The sequence below is a fragment of the Cydia amplana genome, chromosome 9 (assembly GCF_948474715.1).
Source record: "Cydia amplana chromosome 9, ilCydAmpl1.1, whole genome shotgun sequence".
Classification (NCBI taxonomy): domain Eukaryota; kingdom Metazoa; phylum Arthropoda; class Insecta; order Lepidoptera; family Tortricidae; genus Cydia; species Cydia amplana.
Genome location: NC_086077.1, coordinates 7,501,179 through 7,522,647, shown reverse-complemented (window position 1 = coordinate 7,522,647; position 21,469 = coordinate 7,501,179). Strand labels below are relative to the sequence as shown.

Below are 21,469 nucleotides of genomic sequence, written 5' to 3'. Positions count from 1 at the left end.
CTTGAAGATAGTTCTAAAAGAACGTAATCTCTTTTCACAGTAGATTCTAGAAATATAGCATCTCTGCTCTTTATTACTGTAGTGGTATCTGGTACTATAAATCGGTAGCCCTTGGTATGATCACAATATCCAATAAAGATCATCTTGAGTGCTTTGGGGTCCCACTTCTTACGTTTCTCCTTGGGCAGGTGGACCATAGCTTCACAGCCAAATATGCGCAAGTATTTCACATTCGGCTTTTGTCCAGACCACATTTCTTCAGGAGTTTTGAATGATAAAGACTTAGTTGGAGAGCGGTTGATCACATAAGCAGCGGTGTGTACTGCATCAGCCCAATATTTCTTTGGTAAATTGGCATTCTGAAGCATACATCTTGCTCGTTCCACAAGGCTTCTATTCATCCTCTCTGATAATCCATTGCTTTGTGGGCTATACGGTGTGGTTGTTTGGTGTATGATACACACATATGATGATAAAGGTAAAGCAAACAAGGTGCTTTTTACAAATGTGCTCTATACTCCTGATCTTGCTAACAATCTCCTGTCAGTGAGTGAAATTGTTAGCAAGATCAGGAGTATAGAGCACATTTGTAAAAAGCACCTTGTTTGCTTTACCTTTATCATCATATGTGTCTAAAGTTAATTGCCCTGCGCCCTGCACGGATAACACTTCCTTGTTGGCAACCTTTATATTATTTATCGGAGGAGCAACTACATTCTGTAGCAAATTTCTGTGCTTTGTAAGATGATACCTGCACCTTTTAAGTAGTCAGAGAAGTTTTTGTTAACATATTCGGTTCCACCATCGGTACGAATCACCTTGATCCTGACATTGAGCTGGTTCTCAACTTCGTTTCTAAATTCTTTAAATTTTTCTAGAGCTTCTGACTTGTTCCTGAGAAAGTACACGTACACTTTCTTTGAGTAGTCATCAATAAATGTAATAAAATATTTTGCTCCGCCAAGCGTCTGAGTTTCCATAGGTCCACATAGATCAGAGTGAACCACTTCAAGCAAACTTTTAGCTTTTGGCCCTTCACTTTTAAAAGGTAATCGAGTCTGTTTACCTTCTTGGCATGTTATGCATGTCACATTTTCTGTTTTCGCCGAGAAAATTACATGATCAGTATTTTCTGTCATTTTCTTTAGACTCTGAAAGTTGAGGTGCCCCATTCTCTGGTGCCACAAGTAAGTATCTTCTTGTTCTGCAACGTCAGACATGCATGCATAGCCTTTTCCAGGCATATCTAGCCTGTACATGTTGTTGATATGGGTGCCTGTTGCTACTATCTGACCTCTATTGTTTATAATAGTACACCCGTTGTTATCAAAATTTACTTTGCCACCAGTTTTTGCAATTTCACTCACTGACAGGAGATTGTTAGCAAGATCAGGAGTATAGAGCACATTTGTAAAAAGCACCTTGTTTGCTTTACCTTTATCATCATATGTGTCTAAAGTTAATTGCCCTGCGCCCTGCACGGATAACACTTCCTTGTTGGCAACCTTTATATTATTTATCGGAGGAGCAACTACATTCTGTAGCAAATTTCTGTGCTTTGTAAGATGATAAGCTGCTCCTGAGTCTACATACCACACATCATCTTGACTTGATGTAGCTATAAACACAGCAGCATATGATGCACTGCTCTGCTTATGACGCTGTGTATCCTTGGGCTTTTCCTTGCATTCGGGGCTTTTATGGCCGTATTTATTACAGGAATAGCATCTTGGCCCTTTAGACTGCTTCTTGTGGCCTCTGTGCAGCTTCTTGCTTGCGACAAATACTGAAGCTGAGGAGTCGGTCTCCATACATCTAACATCTTGCAATAATTTTGCTTTTACAGAATCTGAGGTTATTTTCACGCCGGAGCTTTCAATAGCTATGATCATAGGCTGGTATGACTCAGGTAGACCAGAGAGTAGCAATGTTCCGAGCCACTCGTCATCTACCTTGAAGCCTATGTTCCGGAGCTTATGGGCAGTATTCATTATTTTGCTCACATATTCTTCTACATTTTGACATCCGGTTAACGAGGTATTGCAGAGATCACGCAGTAAGCCGACTTTGCGTGTCAGCCCAGAGTCGTCGAACACTTTTGACAAGTTCTCCCATACTTCTTTGGCGGTGCCGGCCTCTTGAATATGTACATAGTTTGTAGGATCAACTAGAAGGATTATCTTCGTTTTTGCTTTTGTGTCTCGTTTTGTAGGTATTACAGCGTCTGCCGCCGGTTCAACACAATCCCACAACTCTTCGTGTTGAAGGTAAGTTTTTACCGCAAATCGCCATGTAGCATAATTCTCACGGCCGGTTAGTTTTTCAATTAATGCCATTTGATTATTTGATGCCATTTTTCAAACACTTTTTACGAAGAAACAATTGCAAGTCACGAAATTTTCTTGTCAGTTCAATGTACACGTTTTTATTCTTTTGCACTGAGAGTTTTGCACTGCCTTCTTTTCTAGGCTTTACTGGGCACTTAACCTGATAAATGAAACGAAAATTAACAGGAATCTAGTAGAGATTGCTTTAATTTTAGAAAAAAACTATTGTAAAATACATGTGCCACGGAGTACAAGAATATGAAGTGACATTGACATGAGAACCGTCAAGTGTGAGACGGATTCAAATAAGGCGCGAAATTCGAAATTTAAAATAAACATTTAACAATTAAGGACATCATGATAAGGCCCCTGTGTTGGATTTGTATAGCGCTTTTTTTTTAAATTATAAATGGGCTTATTCATGGCCAGCCTGCCCAGAAGGTGCCTGTTCACCCTTGATTACATACGCCAGATCCAGACGCATTTTAATTTAATCTCTAAATCTAAACAGGTACCGTGCCACCAACATCAGGAACGGCCACAGTAAGCGGCTTCAACATAGTAACAGAGACTGAGCAGGCGCGCAAGTCGCTCGGCATCTGTCCGCAACACAACGTGCTCTTCCCGGACCTAACGGTCGAGGAACACCTCATATTCTACTCCCGGCTAAAAGGAGTGTCGCCTAGTCAGTTAGATAGCGAAGTTAATCATTTTGTTAAGCTGTTGGAGCTGGAAGACAAGGTAGGTTTAAACGTTAGATTTGTAAGTGGAAAAGTTGCGTTCTCGAAACTAATACAAAGCTAGTAGTAAGCGAATGACTGTTACTCAATGAATTTGTCTCATAAACTGGAAATTCAAACTAAATTAATTGTTTAATTAAACTGGAAAAATGAAACCAAACCCTAGCTGTCTAGTCTGAGGACTAAAATTACTCAATTCTCAATATATTCTAAAATATAAGCAAATAGCGGTTAAATATTATCGCGTGCAAAATAACGTGAAATAAGTCCGTTTCTGTAACGCAACTACGGAGCTACGATGTGCCAAAAACGACTACGACTACGATGTACATTTGGGCTCTTGACACATAGTTGTTTCTTAACAAAAATGTCTGTAACCAACTATTTTCAACAGAAAGACGCACTGTCAAGTAATCTATCAGGCGGACAGAAACGTCGCCTCTCAGTCGGGGCCGCAATGTGCGGGAAGTCCCGGGTTGTCCTACTAGATGAGCCCACTTCGGGCCTCGACCCGGCCGCCAGGCGGGGATTATGGGACCTCTTGCTCAAAGAAAAGAAAGGTCAGTATTTTACTGCCGGTGATTTGGGAAATGCAAAACGGTTATTTGTTACTGTAATCATCTACAATGATTTGTTTAAATTTGAACTTTAATGGGAGTCAATATAGAGTTGAATATTTTAACCTCCTGAGACCCAGAAGCATTTGTTTTGTTTTTGAATTTGGTACCCTTAGTTACTCAAAGAATGTTCAAAATATTTTTTGGAATATGTACAAAAATTTGTACGCAGGGACTTAGGAGGTTAACTGACATATATGGCTTTGTTTACACTAAATGATGTCTATTTTCGATTGTTCACTATAGTCAGAAAGGAACTTTCACCCTCAAATACCTATATCCTAGTGACTAGAAACTAGTCAATATTTAAGTCCTAGCCACATAAAGCATACTCTTAAAACACACACCTAGAGGATTTACCCCCATTTCTATTTTTAGACTTGTTCCATATAACCCTTAACCCTACTTATACAAAACTCCAGTACGTATGTACTGTATGCGTTTTAATCAACTAAATTATATAATCTTCTAAAAGGTCGGACCATAATCCTCACAACACATTTCATGGACGAGGCGGACGTCCTCGGCGACCGCATCGCCATCATGGCCGGTGGTAAACTACAGTGCAACGGGACGCCATACTTCCTGAAGAAACATTACGGGATCGGTTACAAACTGACTATTGTAAAGGCCGAAAACTGCGACGTCGACAATGTGACGAGTTTCTTCAAGCAGTATATACCGGATATTAAGGAAAACTCTAACATAGGTAGGTAATACATTTATCTATTTATTTGCTGTACTCAGTAACATGTGAAATACCTTCGTTTTATGGACTTCTCTAACTTACACGTGCAGCCTTGAGATCAAGTGCCGGTATACTGACTCAGCTATCATAGTGACTATACATTTTTTTCCTGTAGAATGCGTAATCATGTTATTTAATTTACCTAAGATTTTTATTTTTATTGTTATCAAAATTAGACATAAAAATACAGATTTTTGCGTTTCGGGTCCATAATAAAGATCAATATTAATTTCAAAACAGACCTGTAAAAATTTTAACCACCGACCGATTTCTATTAATATTTTTTATTGAATCATGTAAACATTTCAGGTTCCGAGTTAACGTATATCCTACCAAACGAAAACGTAAGCAAGTTCCCTGAAATGCTAAAACAATTTGAGGAAAGAAGGGAAGTTTTGCATATTTCAAGCTACGGTCTTTCAGTCACCAGCCTTGAAGAAGTTTTTATGAAGTAAGTTGTAAAAATTACCGATCCGATTCTTTGTACTTACTAGTTTATCACAACGTAAAACAGGACTCGACACGCTCTGTTGTCATACCGTACCTAATAAAAGAGTCAATACAACTTCAACCAATGGTTTCGGGGCTTTTCCGTCCTATCACGCGTAACCGGAATCAATTTGACAACTGGTTCGAATGTATATTTTATTGCGTGCAGATTAGTATTTCTTTTAGTGAAAATCCCTGGTTTTAACGCGCGACGGGGGAGGGGGAGTTCTCAGTCTAACTAAACTTTTTGACCGGTTACCAAATCTAGATTGAAGTCATTCAACATAATGTATTATTTATAGGTAAGTATATAAAAACGTTAAATCCGTAGATATGTAGTTCCAATGTGCAACTTTGTATTACTTATCAAAAGAATCTTGATATCACAATTCTTAGAATAAAGGGAAACTGGAAAAACTTACTCTCGCTTGCGAGACATTGAGCTATTCCACTTTTCCATTATTTCTAATTCAAATTTATTAAAATAACTTCAGAGTGGGAGCGGAAAAAACAGACGGAAGTTCATCTATTGATCTGAAGAATATGCATAATGACCACGCTATAGTACCTATGGACAAACACTATCAAAACAGTAAGTCTGCAAAACCATTCACTGCTTTTACTTATCGGCACGTACTTTTAATTACCATTATTAAGCCCCATTCAGACGGTTCAGCAACTTGCATGCAATATTCGAAACCACGTCTGACACTTGGGATGTCATGACCACCACTGAGCGAGAAGTGGTGCACTGCACGACCTAAAAACTCGCGCAAATCTTGTACTGGCGGTATCTATTAGTTAATCCTAAATTTGTGTTCGATACATTGCTAACTAAAGTGTCATTCAATAGAACTTGCTAACTATGTAAACAAACCACCATACTAAAATTGACACTTTATGTCAATTTACTAGTAACTTTTGTTTACATAATTAGCAAGTTCTATTGAATGACACTTTACAGTGAATTCAGTCGATTGACCAAATACCGCAATGTAACGAAAATTGCATGCAAGTTCTTGAACTGTCTGAAATGGGGCTTTAGTGGGTGAAATAACTTGAACTGTGATTAATTATTTCAGATTTAGAACTAGAACCGATACAGAAAGAAAGAGGATTCAAATTGCTCAAAAACCACATAAAGGCTATGTTTCTTAAGCTAGCATACAATTCGTCCAGGAATAAACTTGTAATGTTAATACAAATTATATCACCAATCATCAACATATGTTTATCAGTGATTATAGCGAGGTCCTGGAACTTTATTCGTTCGCTGCCTCCTTTGACGCTTAGTTTGGAAAGTGGGTTTAAGAAAACGCAGACTCTGATATCGTCCAGTCCTAAAATAGAAGCTGGTAGTATGGGCCAGAAGTTTCTGAACGCATATAAGGATTACTTCAAGCAATCGAAGTACCCTGGCATGTCGTATAATGACATCGCTACGATGGATATGGGACGTTACTATCTGAAGCTGGTATGTCTTCTTGTCGTTATTTTAAACGATTCTTCAAATGCACGCGTAAAACAAAAGAGACAACTTTTATTTTTCTACATGTATATTTAACCCGTTAATAAAATTGTAAAAAGTTTAAGGGTTACCGTTTTTCAGAGTAGAGAGGACCCCGAGCGCGTTCACTACGAGAACGTCATAGGCGCAACGTTCGAGCCCGACTCCATCACGTGCTGGTTCAGCAACTACGGGTACCACGACTCGGCCATCTCGCTCGCACACGTGGATGATGCCATGATGCGTGCTGCTCTACCCGGGAGCTCTTTGAAAATCGTCAACCATCCGTTACCATATAGCATTGAGAATCTTGTAAGCATTGCATACATTTAGGGACATATTTTCTAAATACAATCGAACTAGCCTGTTGCACAAACTACAATTGACGGACTGATCACCGTCAGTCAGCAGGCAACTATGAAACTTTCTATAACCGACCGATTGACCCTAAGCTTTGTAAAACTTAGAGTTCGTGTTCCGATTGCGTTTTAAGGTTCCCAATTTTTTATTGTTGCAGCTGAGAGTGATGGCCACTGGTGGGACTATGGGTTTTCAATTTGCATTCAACATGGGATTTTGTATGGCGTTCGTTGCATCGTTTCTGGTGCTCTTTGTGATTAAAGTAAGTCACCTACCTCCTAAATCGAGCAAAATCAGTAAAATTATGTGTTTTATCTAGTTTTCATCACGTGATATATGCGACCACATTAAATAGCCAATTTTTGCTGATAGAAACACTTATTAAATATAATTTTGAAATACCAGGAGCGCATAAGCGGCGCGAAGCTGCTCCAGCGCGTCTCGGGCGTGCGGCCTGCCGTGCTGTGGGTCTGCGCTTTAGTATGGGAGTGGATTTGGCTGCTGACCATCCATCTCACCATTATCATCACCCTGGCGTGCTTCCAGGAGGTTACGCTGTCCACGCCAGATGAATTAGGCAAGTTCTGTGGGTAGTAGTCTTTCGGAATACCGAGAGGGTCTGAGCATCGTGAAGCTTTTTCCGGGGGTGCAGTCTGCCGTGATATTAATAATCTAATTAAGCGGTATTGAACCTTTAAGTATGAGGAGAGACCTTGCCTCCTTATGTGTTTTCCGCTTGTACAATGGGCTGTGCTCTGAAGAATTGTTTGACATGATGCCAACGGTAGCTTTGTACCACCGCACCGCTCGCCATCGGCAGGGTGTTCATCCACACACCCTAGAACCTAAATGGTCGCGTACTGTGCGGTTTAAGAGGAATTTCCTCCCGCGGACTCTCCGGCTGTGGAATGAGCTCCCTTCCGAGGTTTTCCCGAGGGTCTACAGTATGGGGTTCTTCAAAAAAGGAGTGTACAGGTTTTTAAAAAGGTCGGCGACGCGCATGTAACACCTCTGGAGTTGCAGGCGTCCATAGGATACGGTGACTGCTTACCATCGGGCGGCCCGTATGCTTGTTTGCCACCGATGTGGTATAAAAAAATATATACTTATTAATAATCTGCGCTTTGGTCAGGGAGTGGATATGGCTACTAACCATCCATCTCAAAATCATGACCTGGCGTCCTTCCAGGAGGTTATGCTTTCCGCACCAGATGAACTAGGCAAGTGATAGGTAGTGTTTTGAAATTGCAGGAACGAGGAACGCATAAATGGTGTGTAGCTTCACCAGTTTGTACTTCTGCTTCTAATCCGCACTTCGCTAAGTCAATATCTACCTAAGCCCTAAGCTGCACTGAGGAAAGCTAGTAAAATGCCAATAGGTACCAAGTTTTATCAAATAGTTACCCAGAATAAGTCAACATTACCTACTTCTTCATATAATTAGGTACTTTCCTCTGCTTAAAAAATAATTAATTCACACCGTGCACGAAATAAAGCACCAGATAATTATTAGAAAAATATATACTTCAGTTCATTTGTGGTGCGCGTGCCGCGGCCGCTGCAGGAGACCATCGCAAGCGCGGACTTCTGGCCGAAGGGTGTGGTGTTTCGACGGTTCCGGGGCAACCTGCCGAACCCCACGCCGAGTCAGAGCGCCTACCGCGAACCACGTTCGACGTGTTGCCTCTCTGTCGCACTTGTAAATTCGTACGTAAGTGTGACAGGGAGGTCGAACGTGGTTCGCGGTAGGCCCTCTGACGACGCTACGGAGCCACGCTGTTACGTCGTCGCCCAAATCGAATATTTAGTTAATTTCATTTTTATGTATATTGTTTTTCTTTGTATCTTTATATTTTGTAGTTTCACAGTGCCTTGGTTTTATACTGTAATGCTGTGTTACTTATTTGATCTTTTGATCAATAAATAAATAAATATATAGCAGTTATTTTTAAATACTATTTCTATTGGATTGAAATATAAAAAGTAGGTGAGTTGACCGTGACATCACTACACACGTTGTCATATAAATTCCATATCTGCGGGCTCAGCACGGTTCCATTTTTATCGACTATCACTAAGCCCGTCACTTTCGCACTTACATACTTGTTAGAACGTGACAGGCATGGTAATAAATGATAAAAATGCGACCGTGCTACTAGGGCAGAACAAGTTATGTGTGGAACAACATGTGTTTCGACAATCTAAACTTAGAATAAAAGTTTGCGGTATAATTGGAAATGTTGCTTTAAAAGCCTATGTTAAAAATGTTGTATACAAGCAATTGTTTTTATTGATTTATTTTTTGTCTATTTGCAGGAAGAGTGCTGTTAGTTCTCGTGGTATTTTCGCTAGGAATTATACCTCTACACTATGCAGCGTCTTTCTGCTTCGACGCGGCCGCTACAGGGTTTTCAAAAATGTGCTTCTTTAATGTATTCACGGGTAAATGTTATTTTTTTTTACTCCGTACTTTATTTTCAACATAAATAAGTTTTTGGCAGCATCCATAATTTTGTTTCCTTTAAATGATGTTTGACTTATATCAAAGAAGCAGTGGCGGGCGACCGACTGCATTGAAGAGACAAATTAAATTAAAAATTAGCCATATTTTATCGCCTTATCTGCTATAAACGCCCTCTCCCACCCTAGTCAAACCTTTAGCCCCCATTCGCACGGCAGCTTTTTCAAAGCGTTTGAATGACAAATGGATACATGTGTATTTATTCACACGACAGCGGTGGCGCTTTTTATCAAGCGTTGTTGGATTTTCTACTTTAAGCCTTGATCGTTAAATCGAATTTGGAGTGCGGACAGATTCAAGCGCTTTTTTAACGCGCGTTGAAAAAGCGCTCGTTAGCAATGATTTATAACTCAAGATAGGTTATAGGCGTTCCAAAATTGAAGCGCTTACCTTGTGACAAATTGGACAAGTTGCCTTTAGTCGCGGCTGGACAAGCGAGAAATGTGCACGTGCTAACGAGCTCCCGCACACCGAAAGAGAAAGAGACGACCTTATGTTTAACAACGAGTGTGACAAAGATGGATGGAATGAGAAAATTAATCAAAAATAACAGATTTCTTCGTAGGCACAGAAATAAATATGGAAGTATTTTTTGTGCACTTCAAGTATGAGTATAACCTATCTATGGTTATATAATATCATTGCTCGTTAGTAGGAGGCCTTATGCTTAATCAAAACACGTATTTCAGGATGCATGCCTTTCCTCATAACGGAGGTGCTGAGACTACCGGAAGTGGGAAGCCCCTTCTATGCCAACTTGTTCGATTGGATATTCTCCGTGCTGCCACTTTACTGCTTATGCAGAAGCTTAAGGTAAACATCTGGTTTCCGGTGTTTGATAATTTTTAAACTGAAAAAATAGGGCGTTAAGATTTTGCACTAGTTGGTTATTTTTTATTTCCAATAATGGGTTAGTATTTAGAGACCGCACGCAATCCCATCATTAGCGACAATATTTAAAATGGCGGTCTCTAGTAAGTTAGTGATAGCCAGACATAGGAATCCGTGGGGCAAATTTTCTTGACAGGTAGGGACTTCCTATATCGATAAACTCAATTATCGATGCTCGTTCTATATACTAGTGATCACCCCCAACATTGTGTGTTTTTTGTAACTATTGTTTTGAAGACAAGTATGAAATTCACACATAGCATTTTTTAAATAATCGCTAGGTTATATAAAGGTAGGGCGTAATACTTATTGCACTATGAAATAGTCAATATTATCTCAACCTCTTTATAGATTGATTATCAATCAAAGCGAATTGAGTTATTATTTTATTTGATTTTTACACTTTTAATAAAAACATATTTTTACAAGCAAACCATTGAGTGATCACTAGTATACATGGTCTTAACGAGGAATGCGAAAGATTTTAACCACGAATTTCTGAGGTCTAAAGAAGGAAAAAATTTAATATGAGTTTAGGTCAATTTCGCCAACTAAAAATTTTTTTGTTTGTTTTTTTTTTTTAATTTTTTGGATGTATTTGTACATAAAAAGTAAATATTCTTGGTTAAAATTTCACTTAAAATGGATTTTTACTTTTTTTTCGTAAAACTTAGTTTTTGCAAAGTGTTACTTGTCAATAAGGATATTCAGACTACGTCCCATAGTAGCAACATCGCCATCAAAAAGGCGTTTTGAACTATGTAACAATAAAAACTAGTTTTTTTTTAAATTGGTATTAACTCCGAAACTGGCGATTTTCAAAAAAGTTTATAGGACATTTTTGTCTCTAAATATGATCAGGAATACGCTGTTAAAATTATTCGGTTTCGTCATGTTACACCGTGTATAGCACGAGCATCGATAATTGAGTTTATCGATATAGGAAGTCCCTACCTGTCAAGAAAATTTGCCCCACGGATTCCTGTCTGGTGATAGCCAACCAGTAAGATGTGTCTGTCCATTCCACTTTTTTAGATTTGGATCTAAATCCTTACGACTATTTACACCTAGGGGACCCATATTGCTCCATGCATTCACTTGAGGTTTTTTATTTGCTTTGCTCATACTTGCAACTACAAGAAGTATCTTCATTATAACAAAATCAAATAATTATTATGAAATGAACTAGGGTCCCGTTCTTTATGCCTGCAATGAGGGCTAGCGTTTTTTGCTCACCAGTTGACGCCACTGTTGATGGTGGTCCAGAAAAACAGATCTCAATTTTTTTCTATGCTTATTTTTATTAAATCAATACGTTGTGATATCCACACAACGACCACACGAAAACCCCCAAAACTTCTACTACTACTATGCATTTGACATTTTGAAAGACCTGTAACTACACTAGCGCCCCTAGCGGCAAAATAAGTTAAAATAACACGCGGTAGCCCTCATTCACTACGTTGTTCGGTATCATGTATGGCTAGGATGGATGAATATGTACCGCCATATATATATACCTAGCATTAAAGTATGTGTCATTTCCAGAGACATGAGCGAGTCGGGGTTCGCGCTGGCGGCGTGCGATGCGCTCTGCGACCAATTCGTGAACATAGACAACTGCACGAGACATACCTTATGCAGCAAGTTGAACATCAGCGTGTGTTGCAGTAAGTTATAATGTTCCTTTTGAACGAGCCCTTCCCTAGGATACCTTTGCCCTTTGAGCTTCTGAAAATAGTGCTATAGCTGGTCAAGCAGATCTTGTCAGTAGTAAAAGGCGGCAAAATTGATAAATGTAGGCGCGAAGGGATGTCGTCCCATATAAAATTTGAATTTCGTGCCTTTTTTTACTGACAAGATTTGCTTGACCAGCTATAAATAATGTGTCAGTATAGTGTAAAAGGATTAGTTTTTTCTACTACATCATCATCTTCCTCGCGTTGTCCCGGCATTTTGCCACGGCTCATGGGAGCCTGGGGTCCGCTTGGCAACTAATCCCAGTAATTGGCGTGGGCACTAGTTTTTACGAAAGCGACTGCCATCTGACCTTCCAACCCAGAGGGTAAACTAGGCCCGTATTGGGATTAGTCCGGTTTCCTCACGATGTCTTCCTTCACCGAAAAGCGACTGGTAAATATCAAATGATACTTCGTACATAAGTTCCGAAAAACTCATTGGTACGAGCCGGAGTTCGAACCCGCGACCTCCGAATTGCAAGTAGCTCTTACCGCTAGGCCACCAGCGCTTCAGTTTTTTCTACTACCGTCTTAGTATAAATATATTGCTTGTTTTCAGTTGAAGACTACCCATTTTTGAACTGGGCCGAGCCCGGAGTCGGTCGATATCTGTTCATGATGGCCTTCGTGGGAGTGCTCGTCTTCACCATAATGCTTCTCAAGGAATACGAAGTTATGAACAAGGTCAGAGCATTGTCCTCTCAGAATAGCTGTTTAACCCTTTCGGGGGAATCGCCCACAGACATCCAAGCTGCGGTGGCAGCATGGTTCCATTTTTATCGCCTGTCACTTTCGCACTTACATACTTGTTAGAGCGTGACAGCAGAGGGCCTACCGCGAACCACGTTCGACGTGTTGCCTCCCTGTCACACTTACGTACGAATTCACAAGTGCGACAGAGAGGCAACACGTCGAACGTGGTTCGCGGTAGGCCCTCAGGGCCGGATCTAGGGTAGAGCGAGTGGAGCGGCCGGCCGCTCTAGGCGCCGGATGGGAAATATAATTTGGTGGAAAATACGCTTGAAAACTTCAAGGAAGGGCGCCAAAACCAGATTTCGCTCTACCCTGATCAAGGGCTCGGGCCGGCACTGCGTGACAGGTGATAAAAATGCGACCGTGCTGGAGATTGTCGACGATATCATGATTTATCCAATGCTGATAATATTAATGAAAAACAGCTATTCAAATTTATATATACAACGATGATTGTAGTATTAAGATGACGGTGACGTACTTCGCGGCAAAATACTTAACATAAAGAAAGTCCCTGCAGCAAAGTTTTAAGTGCGCGAGACTATTCGTAGACACTTCATAATGCGGTGTCTGGTATATGGCACCAACTTCTTCTTCCTCGCGTTGTCGCGGCATTTTGCCACGGCTCATGGGAGCCTGGGGTCCGCTTGGCAACTAATCCCAGGAATTGGCGTGGACACTAGTTTTTACGAAAGCGACTGCCATCTGACCTTCCAACCCAGAGGGTAAACTAGGCCTTGTTGGGATTATTCCGGTTTCCTCACGATGTTTTCCTTCACCGAAAAGCGACTGGTGAATATCAAATGATATTCACCAGTCTATGGCACCAACTAATGAATGTTATACATTCCAGTTACAGACAAACAGACATTATAAACTTTTATATAAATGTCATATACTAAGAAAAAGTGACCAAGGCCTCCAGTGCCCCAGGCTAGAATCGAACCAGCGTCCTCTGCTATCGCGGCAGGTGCCTGTAGATGCGTGTGCGATAGCAGAGGACGCTGGTTCGATTCCAGCCTGGGGCACTGGAGGCCTTGGTCACTTTTTCTTAGTATATGACATTTATTTAAATGTTTATCATTTTTTAAAAGTTTATAATTTATATAGTAGTGTGTCTACTTGAAATAAAAACAAATTAAAATATTTTCTCAAAATAATTGACCGAAGCGTAGCGAAGGGCTACGTTTTGACTCGGGCATTTTGCTTTTGTATGTCCGGATGTTCTCCTCTACAGGTCACAATTCTCAACCGATTCTTGTGAAATTTTGTGACCAGATTCTATGAGTAAATTTTTTTTTTGTCGATCCCGTTTTTGGAAATTTTCAAAAATGGAGGAGTTTTGATACCTCGTGCTTAAACAAATAGTCGTATCGATATCATAAGAGTATTTTCTTTTTGGGACATGTTTACATAGTAAATGGCAAAAAATGCAGAAAAATTGTATTGCTGGTTTAGGCGGTATTTAGATATTTAGTTTGTACTCGAGAATGAGTAGCCGAATTTCGTCAGCTTAGCTAAGAACTATTATGGCGCATTTTGTAATCAATTGCTTTTTTTGTTTGCACACAGAAAGTCTGGGTTCGATCCCCAGTAAGACATAACTTTTTGTATTTTTTCTTTCACTTCGTATGTTTTTTTTTAATAAATTAAAATCTTTGTATTGTTGATTGATCAAACCGCTGTGTGGCGCTGTCATCGTGCACGGTCCCAATAAGCTATGCTCGCGAGGTCTACAGCTCACAGAGCCACTAGTTTAATTTGTTCTAATACATTACAGACATTATTCCATTTATTGTAGGTATTCTACAAGACGAGCCCGCCGCCGCCGCCGCCCGATGACCATGAGGACGCGGACGTCAAGCGCGAGCGGGCGTACGTCCACTCGCCCGTCTCGGGCCGGGACAGTCTCATCTGCAGAGATCTCACTAAATATTACGGGGATTTTCTCGCCGTCAGTAGGCTTTGCCTTTGTGAGTAACTGAATACATATATATAGGGTTCCCAGATCGAAAGGCGCTATTATTGGGAAAATATATACATTTTTCGGGATTTTGGGACTTAAGTCAGGAAAAAAAACATCGCTCACTGCACAGTCTCTCACCACGCGAGCCCCGCGCGCTCGCTTGACGACAGTTCGGAATTTGAAATTATTGTTTTATAACGTGAAGCTGTTTTTCGGGACAATTTTCACTTTGTCGGGAATCGGGAACACATGCTAAAAATCGAGAGAATCCGGCCAAATCCCGACCATCTGACAACCCTACATATATACCACGATCCATCACAAAAATACTTGAAATATAGATTGTTCTTGTCTATGGTCACAGTTTTCTGTCAGATGCGATTGACAATTTAAGATCTCTAAGAAAGTAATCTCTAAGAAATCAGCCGATTCGATCCACTTTCAAGAAATAAATCATTATTTTGATGTAATATAGGTACATTCGCATTGCACAACAGGGAATATTATGCGAAACTCTGCGTAGGGGGCGTCACTTCCACAATCAGTAACAATCTAAGGGTCTACCACAAACGAGAGAGTCGAAATTTTGTTATCTATCCTCTCTATCACTTGCATATTCGAGCGATAAAGAGGCAGATAGCTGAGTTTCGATTTCGCGTTTCCCGGCAGGCCCTTTGTAAACAAACCGCCTTGATGTATCAATGTCATATTTTATTGTCTGTGAAAACTTGTCAAAAACCAGTTTAAGGCACAGTATGTATAAGTTACTCTATGGTTTACGAAAGGCGCTAGTGCTGCACTCTGGCGGCAAATCATTGCAGTAATACTCCCTATTGAAAATAGGGATTCCATTTTATGTCATCTATATTTTAATAATATAACTTTTTCTGTTTCTCGTTTTCAGCCGTACACAAAGCAGAATGCTTCGGGCTGCTCGGGAACAACGGTGCTGGTAAAACCACCACGTTCCGAATGCTCACCGGTGACGTCAGGATCTCCAGCGGGGACGCCTTCGTACTGGGGCTATCCATCAAGACGCAGTTGCAGCAAGTCTACAGGCAGATAGGTACTTGTCGATGTTACTATACAGTTGTATAGTGAGGGAGGCAGTGGGTTGTAGGTTGGTAAAACCACCACGTTCCGCATGCTGACCGGCGACGTCAAGATCTCCAGCGGGGACGCCTTCGTACTGGGGCTATCCATCAAAACGCAGTTGCAGCAAGTCTACAGGCAGATAGGTACTTGTCGATGTTACTATACAGCTGTGTAGTGAGATGACAGTGGGTTGTAGGTTGGCCAAACCACCACGTTCCGAATGCTGACCAGCGACGTCAGGATCTCCAGCGGGGACGCCTTCGTACTCGGGCTATCCATTAAGACGCAGTTGCAGCCAGTCTACAGGCAGATAGGTTTGTCTTGTCGATGTTACAATAAAAAAAGTTTTTTTTTTCGGACCAACATAATCCATAGGTGTGCACTATACAGCTGTGTGCAGTAAGGTAGATATTGGATAGTGCTCAGAAGAAAGGTTTGATATGATAATCATGATAGCAACAGTCTTCACATTTTGGTAACTAAATGATCACCCGCGATGTCCGACTAATTTTCGCCGGCGAAACATCGCATTTTTAAATTAGGTTTTTATTATAGTGTATTATAAAGTAATATATAATATTCCTTATTACTTACTTTCAATTATTAATTTATAATATGTTTTTTCTATTTATCGTCATAGGAGTCATTTTCGAGGTTTTCAGTTTACTCCCTTCCTAACACAATGTTTTATTTCCCAGCATACTGCCCTCAGTTCGACGCGCTGCTAGACAACCTGACCGCGCGCGAAAACATGAAAATATTCTGTCTCCTCCGCGGGATCCCCACGAGGCTGGGCTCCGAGCGCGCCTGGCAGCTCGCCAACGCGCTAGGGTTCGCCAAACATTACGATAAACAGGTTTGTATTTGGGCGTTTTTTTTGTTGTCCCCTACACTTTTTTTTTCAAATTTGGGATTTTTTATGTTATTTCTACTCAGAATCACGAGCTCTTTCTATCCTAATAGGAGAAAAAAAGTGTCCCAAAATTTCCATACATTTTTCGATCTTTTCATTCCGCGACCGCCATACAAAGTCTATGAAAAATGGTGACGTAATGGAAATAAAAACCTTAGGACACTTTTTTTCTCCTATTAGGATAGAAAGAGCTCGTGATTCTGAGTAGAAATAACATAAAAAATCCCAAATTTGAAAAAAAAGTGTAGGGGACAACAAAAAAATACGCCCATTAACTTAAAGACTAACAGCAACATATTTTAATTTTTAACAAGCAGAAACGTCTGCGACCGATGCTATTAAGCTTAGAATAAATTGAAAAGTGCAAAAATTACTGTCTTGGGTGAGACTTGAACTCACGGCCTCTGGATCGATACTCACGCGCTCTGCCATCTGAGCCACCAAGACCTCATCCATAGCCAGCAAATCCAGATCCAGAGACCGTGAGTTCAAGTCGCACCAAAGACAGTAGTTTTCACTTTTAAATGTATTCTAAACTTAGCAGCAACATCTTATATAGCTCTTTTAAATTTTGTTTGTTTCTAACAAACGGGAATGTCAAAATGACGGACAGGGACAAAAGGTTTAGGTTTGTTAGATTTGACAGATGCTTATTTATGAATAACTCCATAATTATAGTGGCTCGGTGTTCGAAAACGGATCTTGGCCAAAACCTGTCCCGTTCCCGTGCATTTCTTCCAAATGATTGATTATAATTATTTCGGATCTTCTGAGAACCGATCTCTCTAGATAGGTCTCAGGATGTACCTATTAAACTTAGAAATAACTAACTAATAATATTTAACTTAGAATATAATTGTTTTAGTTTAAACATGTATTAAAGTAACTTAGAAACCGGCGTTTTTGAAATCGCAAGTATCTATTTTAAGATCGGTTTTCCTAGGATAGCGGTGCCGTCATATAGCGGCCGTCTCCATACTAGATAATACGTCTAAATATGGATGTCGTAGTATTTGTATGGAGACGGCCGCTATATGACGGCACCGCTATCGGAGGAAACCGATTAACCGATTTTCTGAAGTTACACTTAATGTAATTTCCTTCCCATATGGTGATGCAATCAACTTTAATCATTGTATTTGTGTGCTTGTTTATGAATCTCTAATTCTCTGCGTCATGATAATAACCCGGAATTTTACTTTATCAGGTGTATCAGTGCAGTGGAGGCACAAAACGAAAGATCAGCACAGCAGTGGCACTTCTGGGCGATTCACAGCTTCTTTTCTTAGACGAACCAACAACAGGTAAGCTCGATAGTATTTTATCTCAATATTAGTAAAAAGTATTCGTTCATGTATTCCTTTAAAATGTAATCCAGAAATGTGATTAATACGCGTTTTTTCTCAAGTCATCTTATAAATCACTACATAGTATAAAACAAAGTCGCTTCTCTGTCTGTCTGTCTGTGCTTAGATATTTAAAACTACGCAACGGATTTTGATGCGGTTTGTTTTAATAGATAGAGTGATTCAAGAGGAGGGTTTATGTATAATTTGTTAACCCGTGCGAAGCCGGGGCGGGTCGCTAGTTAATAGTAATGCGTAGTGACACTGTAATGCGTAAAATGCCACGGCATTTTGAATGTATCAATTCATACAACGACAAGATGTGTAGAACACCGCTTTTGCTGGCTTGCTATCGGGTCGGTAAAGAAAATCAAAATTCAATTCTAAATTTAAAACTTTAAGTGTAAGGCCTGGGTGGACGCTCGAGTTGGGCGTGCAGCGGGGCGGGGCGTGCGGCGTGCATGTTAAACAAATGCAAGCGTATAGGAGCGGCCTTAGTGCACGCTGCTTAAATCACTTGTGAGCCCGACGCCACGCTGCACGCCCCGCCGAACGCTCCGCTTCGAGCGTCCACTCAGGCCTTACACTAAGATCGTATTTTGACTGTCAAATTTAGATCCGTTGGGATTGAGATTTTTGTCATTCCTGTTATTTCTAGGCATGGACCCAGCGTCCAAACGCCTAGTATGGTCGTCCATCAGCTCTGCGGTGGGGTCCGGGCACAGCGTGGTGCTCACATCGCACAGTATGGAGGAGTGCGAGGCTCTGTGTTCGCGGCTCACTGTCATGGTCAACGGCGTTCTGCATTGCTTGGGATCACTACAGCACCTTAAGAGCAAGTTTTCGCAAGGTATAGTAGACTTTGTTGAGTTGTCGTTAAGGTTTAGATTTGTTGTATCTCTGACGATTTTTCTATAAAGTAAATGGTGGAAGCCGGACGCAGATATAACAAAAATGGAGTTATCACAATGAATAATAGACCCTAACCTTTGTTGTTAAGCTTCAGTTTTAGATGATCGGCATATCAGCTAATACATGTGCGACGACTGCCAACTTCAATACGCACGACAGCTGTTAACAGCTATTGGATAATTTTTTCGATCGTTTACTGTATTCTCACGTCTTAAATTCTAATTTCCAATTACTTTTCCAATGACTGCTATGGAAGCTACACTGATGAATTAATAACAAAGTGTCCTATCAGCCTATTTTGTCTTATATCATGTGTCCGTAAATCATTGATTAATTCTCTAAGAATCATGATGTATAATAATTACATATAACTTTTTGTTACCAGGGTACACACTGGTGGTGAAGTGTCAAGCTGGCCAACAAAGGAATGCCGACTTGGAAAATATCAATACCGTCATTTTAGAACGTTTCAACGATATAACTCTTGTGTAAGTATTGTTTTCTAGTCCTTGAAATTAAAACGATGTTTTTTAAGCCTCGCTTGGCCTTATTTGACCAAATATCCGTGGGCATTATTTTCCAACAGTATTCTGCACATTTTCAGTGCATTTCTCAGTGAACACTACTCATATGCCTTCTTGCATTTGTAAACTCGGTTATATTTGTTATCCGACTTACATAGTGAGTAGGTACGCGTTTCTTATTTCCAAGGTTCTACTTTCAAAATAAGAGTAACTTTAAAAACCATTATAAAAAACAACGGGTTGCACTCAGGGAGTGCCGGCTGAAGTGAAAACTCAATGACTAGTGCAAAATGTACTATGTATAATTGAGGTTAACGCCACCTAGCGTTAGCGTTAATTACTTGAAACCCCTAAGCACATCACAGTTAGTACTCGAGTTATATTAATACCAGTTAGAGCGAAACTCACTAGATGGCATTTAAATCAATAAAGAAAAACTCAATGACATTACATGTAACAGTTTTTCGATCAGGTCACGTGTCCGTCTTACGGTCACGTGATCTGTCTCGAGTTTAACATTTTTTACCCACCTCAAAAAGTGCACAGCGCCGCTAAAGAAGTTTTCACTTCAAAAATCGGATCCTGATTTTTTTGTGAATTTCGCAGAGAATCGTACCTGGGCATCAACACGTACTACATCAAAGACCCGGGCCTGCCGTGGTGGCAAGTGTTCCACGTAATGGAAGGGCTGCGCTCGCAGCTCCCCATGGAGGACTACTCCGTCACGCAGACCTCTCTCGAACAGGTCTTCCTTAAGTTCACTAGGGCAGACTCCAATCCTAAATACAAGGCCGGGTAAGGACAGCCTATGTATTTGAAGGTAAGCCATTTTTTGAGTATGACAGGCAAATGAAATGATTTTAAGTCCATAGTCCAGAGGCAACGTACTTGCCATCATACTTAAAACAAAAACGCATCTCTATAATAAGAATTACGGTTCGAAGTCAAATGACTAGAAAGGGATGTCAAATGGTTTAATTTAAGGGTTAAGAATAGTACATTACATACCTAGGGAGGTGAATTCGTGAATGCTCCAGATGGCAGGTGTTTGTGGCCCGAACCGAAGGTGAGGGCCATAAATATGCGATCTGAGGCTTTACGAATTACCGCCGGAATTACGAAATACCCATCCTTTTCTTTTGGGTGCTAGTACTAGTGTAAGACAAATATAGTATGATGCTCTCTGTCCATGTTTGAAATGAGAAAGTCCTTTGACAAACTATATAAACTTTATGTACACGGATGAGATCCTTAAAAAAATATAAAAATAATCTTTGATTTTATTAAGCAGTATTCTCACGATCATACACGAGCACAACGGTCTTGTAAGAACGAGACAAGTAAGGTCGTTTATCTTACTATCTCACTCTATCCTATAGCTTGAAATGATAGCTGATCGGGTCGTGTAGACGCGGCTCGCGGCTATAATTGGCTGTTTGCGTTTTTTATTTTTAAAAAGTAAAAACACTACAGTAATAAGTTATTACTGTAGTGTTTTTTTCATTACCGTCCGCTAGAACAGGACAGCGATAGTTTGATTTTTTTAAATTAGAGTTTGACAATAACGTAGAACTTCCCGTACTATTTTTGTTACAATAAGGTGAACATTTCCGAGCATATTGGAGAAAATTATATTACGACCGTACGGAAAAATAAAATGCATGAAATGAAGCATAATAGCGTTGGCCTGGCTATATCAGAATTTTATGGCGTACACAAACGTACATTTCGCGGTTAAAGATGTCAACATATAACATAAGGTCTCACTTGAGTTATAGCGTCGAACAGTACCTGCTATCTCAGCTTCTTATATAAAATCTTATATCATTTCTTCTTATATAAATGTCAAAATTCTGTGAATGAATCTCTAGCTGCTCGCCTGCAGTTTGTTGTACTATATTTTACTTACCTACTAAGTTTGACTTGCGATGCCTACATATTTATACTGATTAATGTACGTTACGGGTAAAACCACAAATCTTGCCGAAAAATGTGGGTATAATTTTATAATACTAAATTAT

The 21,469-nt window shown here is 40.2% G+C and overlaps 1 protein-coding gene across 1 annotated transcript in view; it reads left to right on the top strand.

The window, feature by feature from the left end:
* LOC134651054 (phospholipid-transporting ATPase ABCA1-like) overlaps positions 1–20,266 on the top strand; it is a 45,224-nt gene extending 24,958 nt beyond the window's left edge. Inside the window, exons 12-31 of the mRNA XM_063506037.1 lie at positions 2,839–3,068; positions 3,462–3,627; positions 4,160–4,393; positions 4,742–4,883; positions 5,416–5,513; positions 6,004–6,395; positions 6,531–6,740; positions 6,946–7,050; positions 7,194–7,369; positions 9,109–9,230; positions 9,999–10,122; positions 11,749–11,870; positions 12,499–12,623; positions 14,494–14,665; positions 15,563–15,724; positions 16,452–16,609; positions 17,874–17,970; positions 18,671–18,862; positions 19,310–19,412; positions 20,055–20,266. Coding sequence (XP_063362107.1) covers positions 2,839–3,068; positions 3,462–3,627; positions 4,160–4,393; positions 4,742–4,883; positions 5,416–5,513; positions 6,004–6,395; positions 6,531–6,740; positions 6,946–7,050; positions 7,194–7,369; positions 9,109–9,230; positions 9,999–10,122; positions 11,749–11,870; positions 12,499–12,623; positions 14,494–14,665; positions 15,563–15,724; positions 16,452–16,609; positions 17,874–17,970; positions 18,671–18,862; positions 19,310–19,412; positions 20,055–20,247 — 3,323 coding nt within the window. The 3' untranslated portion in view covers positions 20,248–20,266. The remainder of the gene's footprint in view (positions 1–2,838; positions 3,069–3,461; positions 3,628–4,159; positions 4,394–4,741; positions 4,884–5,415; positions 5,514–6,003; positions 6,396–6,530; positions 6,741–6,945; positions 7,051–7,193; positions 7,370–9,108; positions 9,231–9,998; positions 10,123–11,748; positions 11,871–12,498; positions 12,624–14,493; positions 14,666–15,562; positions 15,725–16,451; positions 16,610–17,873; positions 17,971–18,670; positions 18,863–19,309; positions 19,413–20,054) is intronic.
* Positions 20,267–21,469: the final 1,203 nt, after the last annotated feature.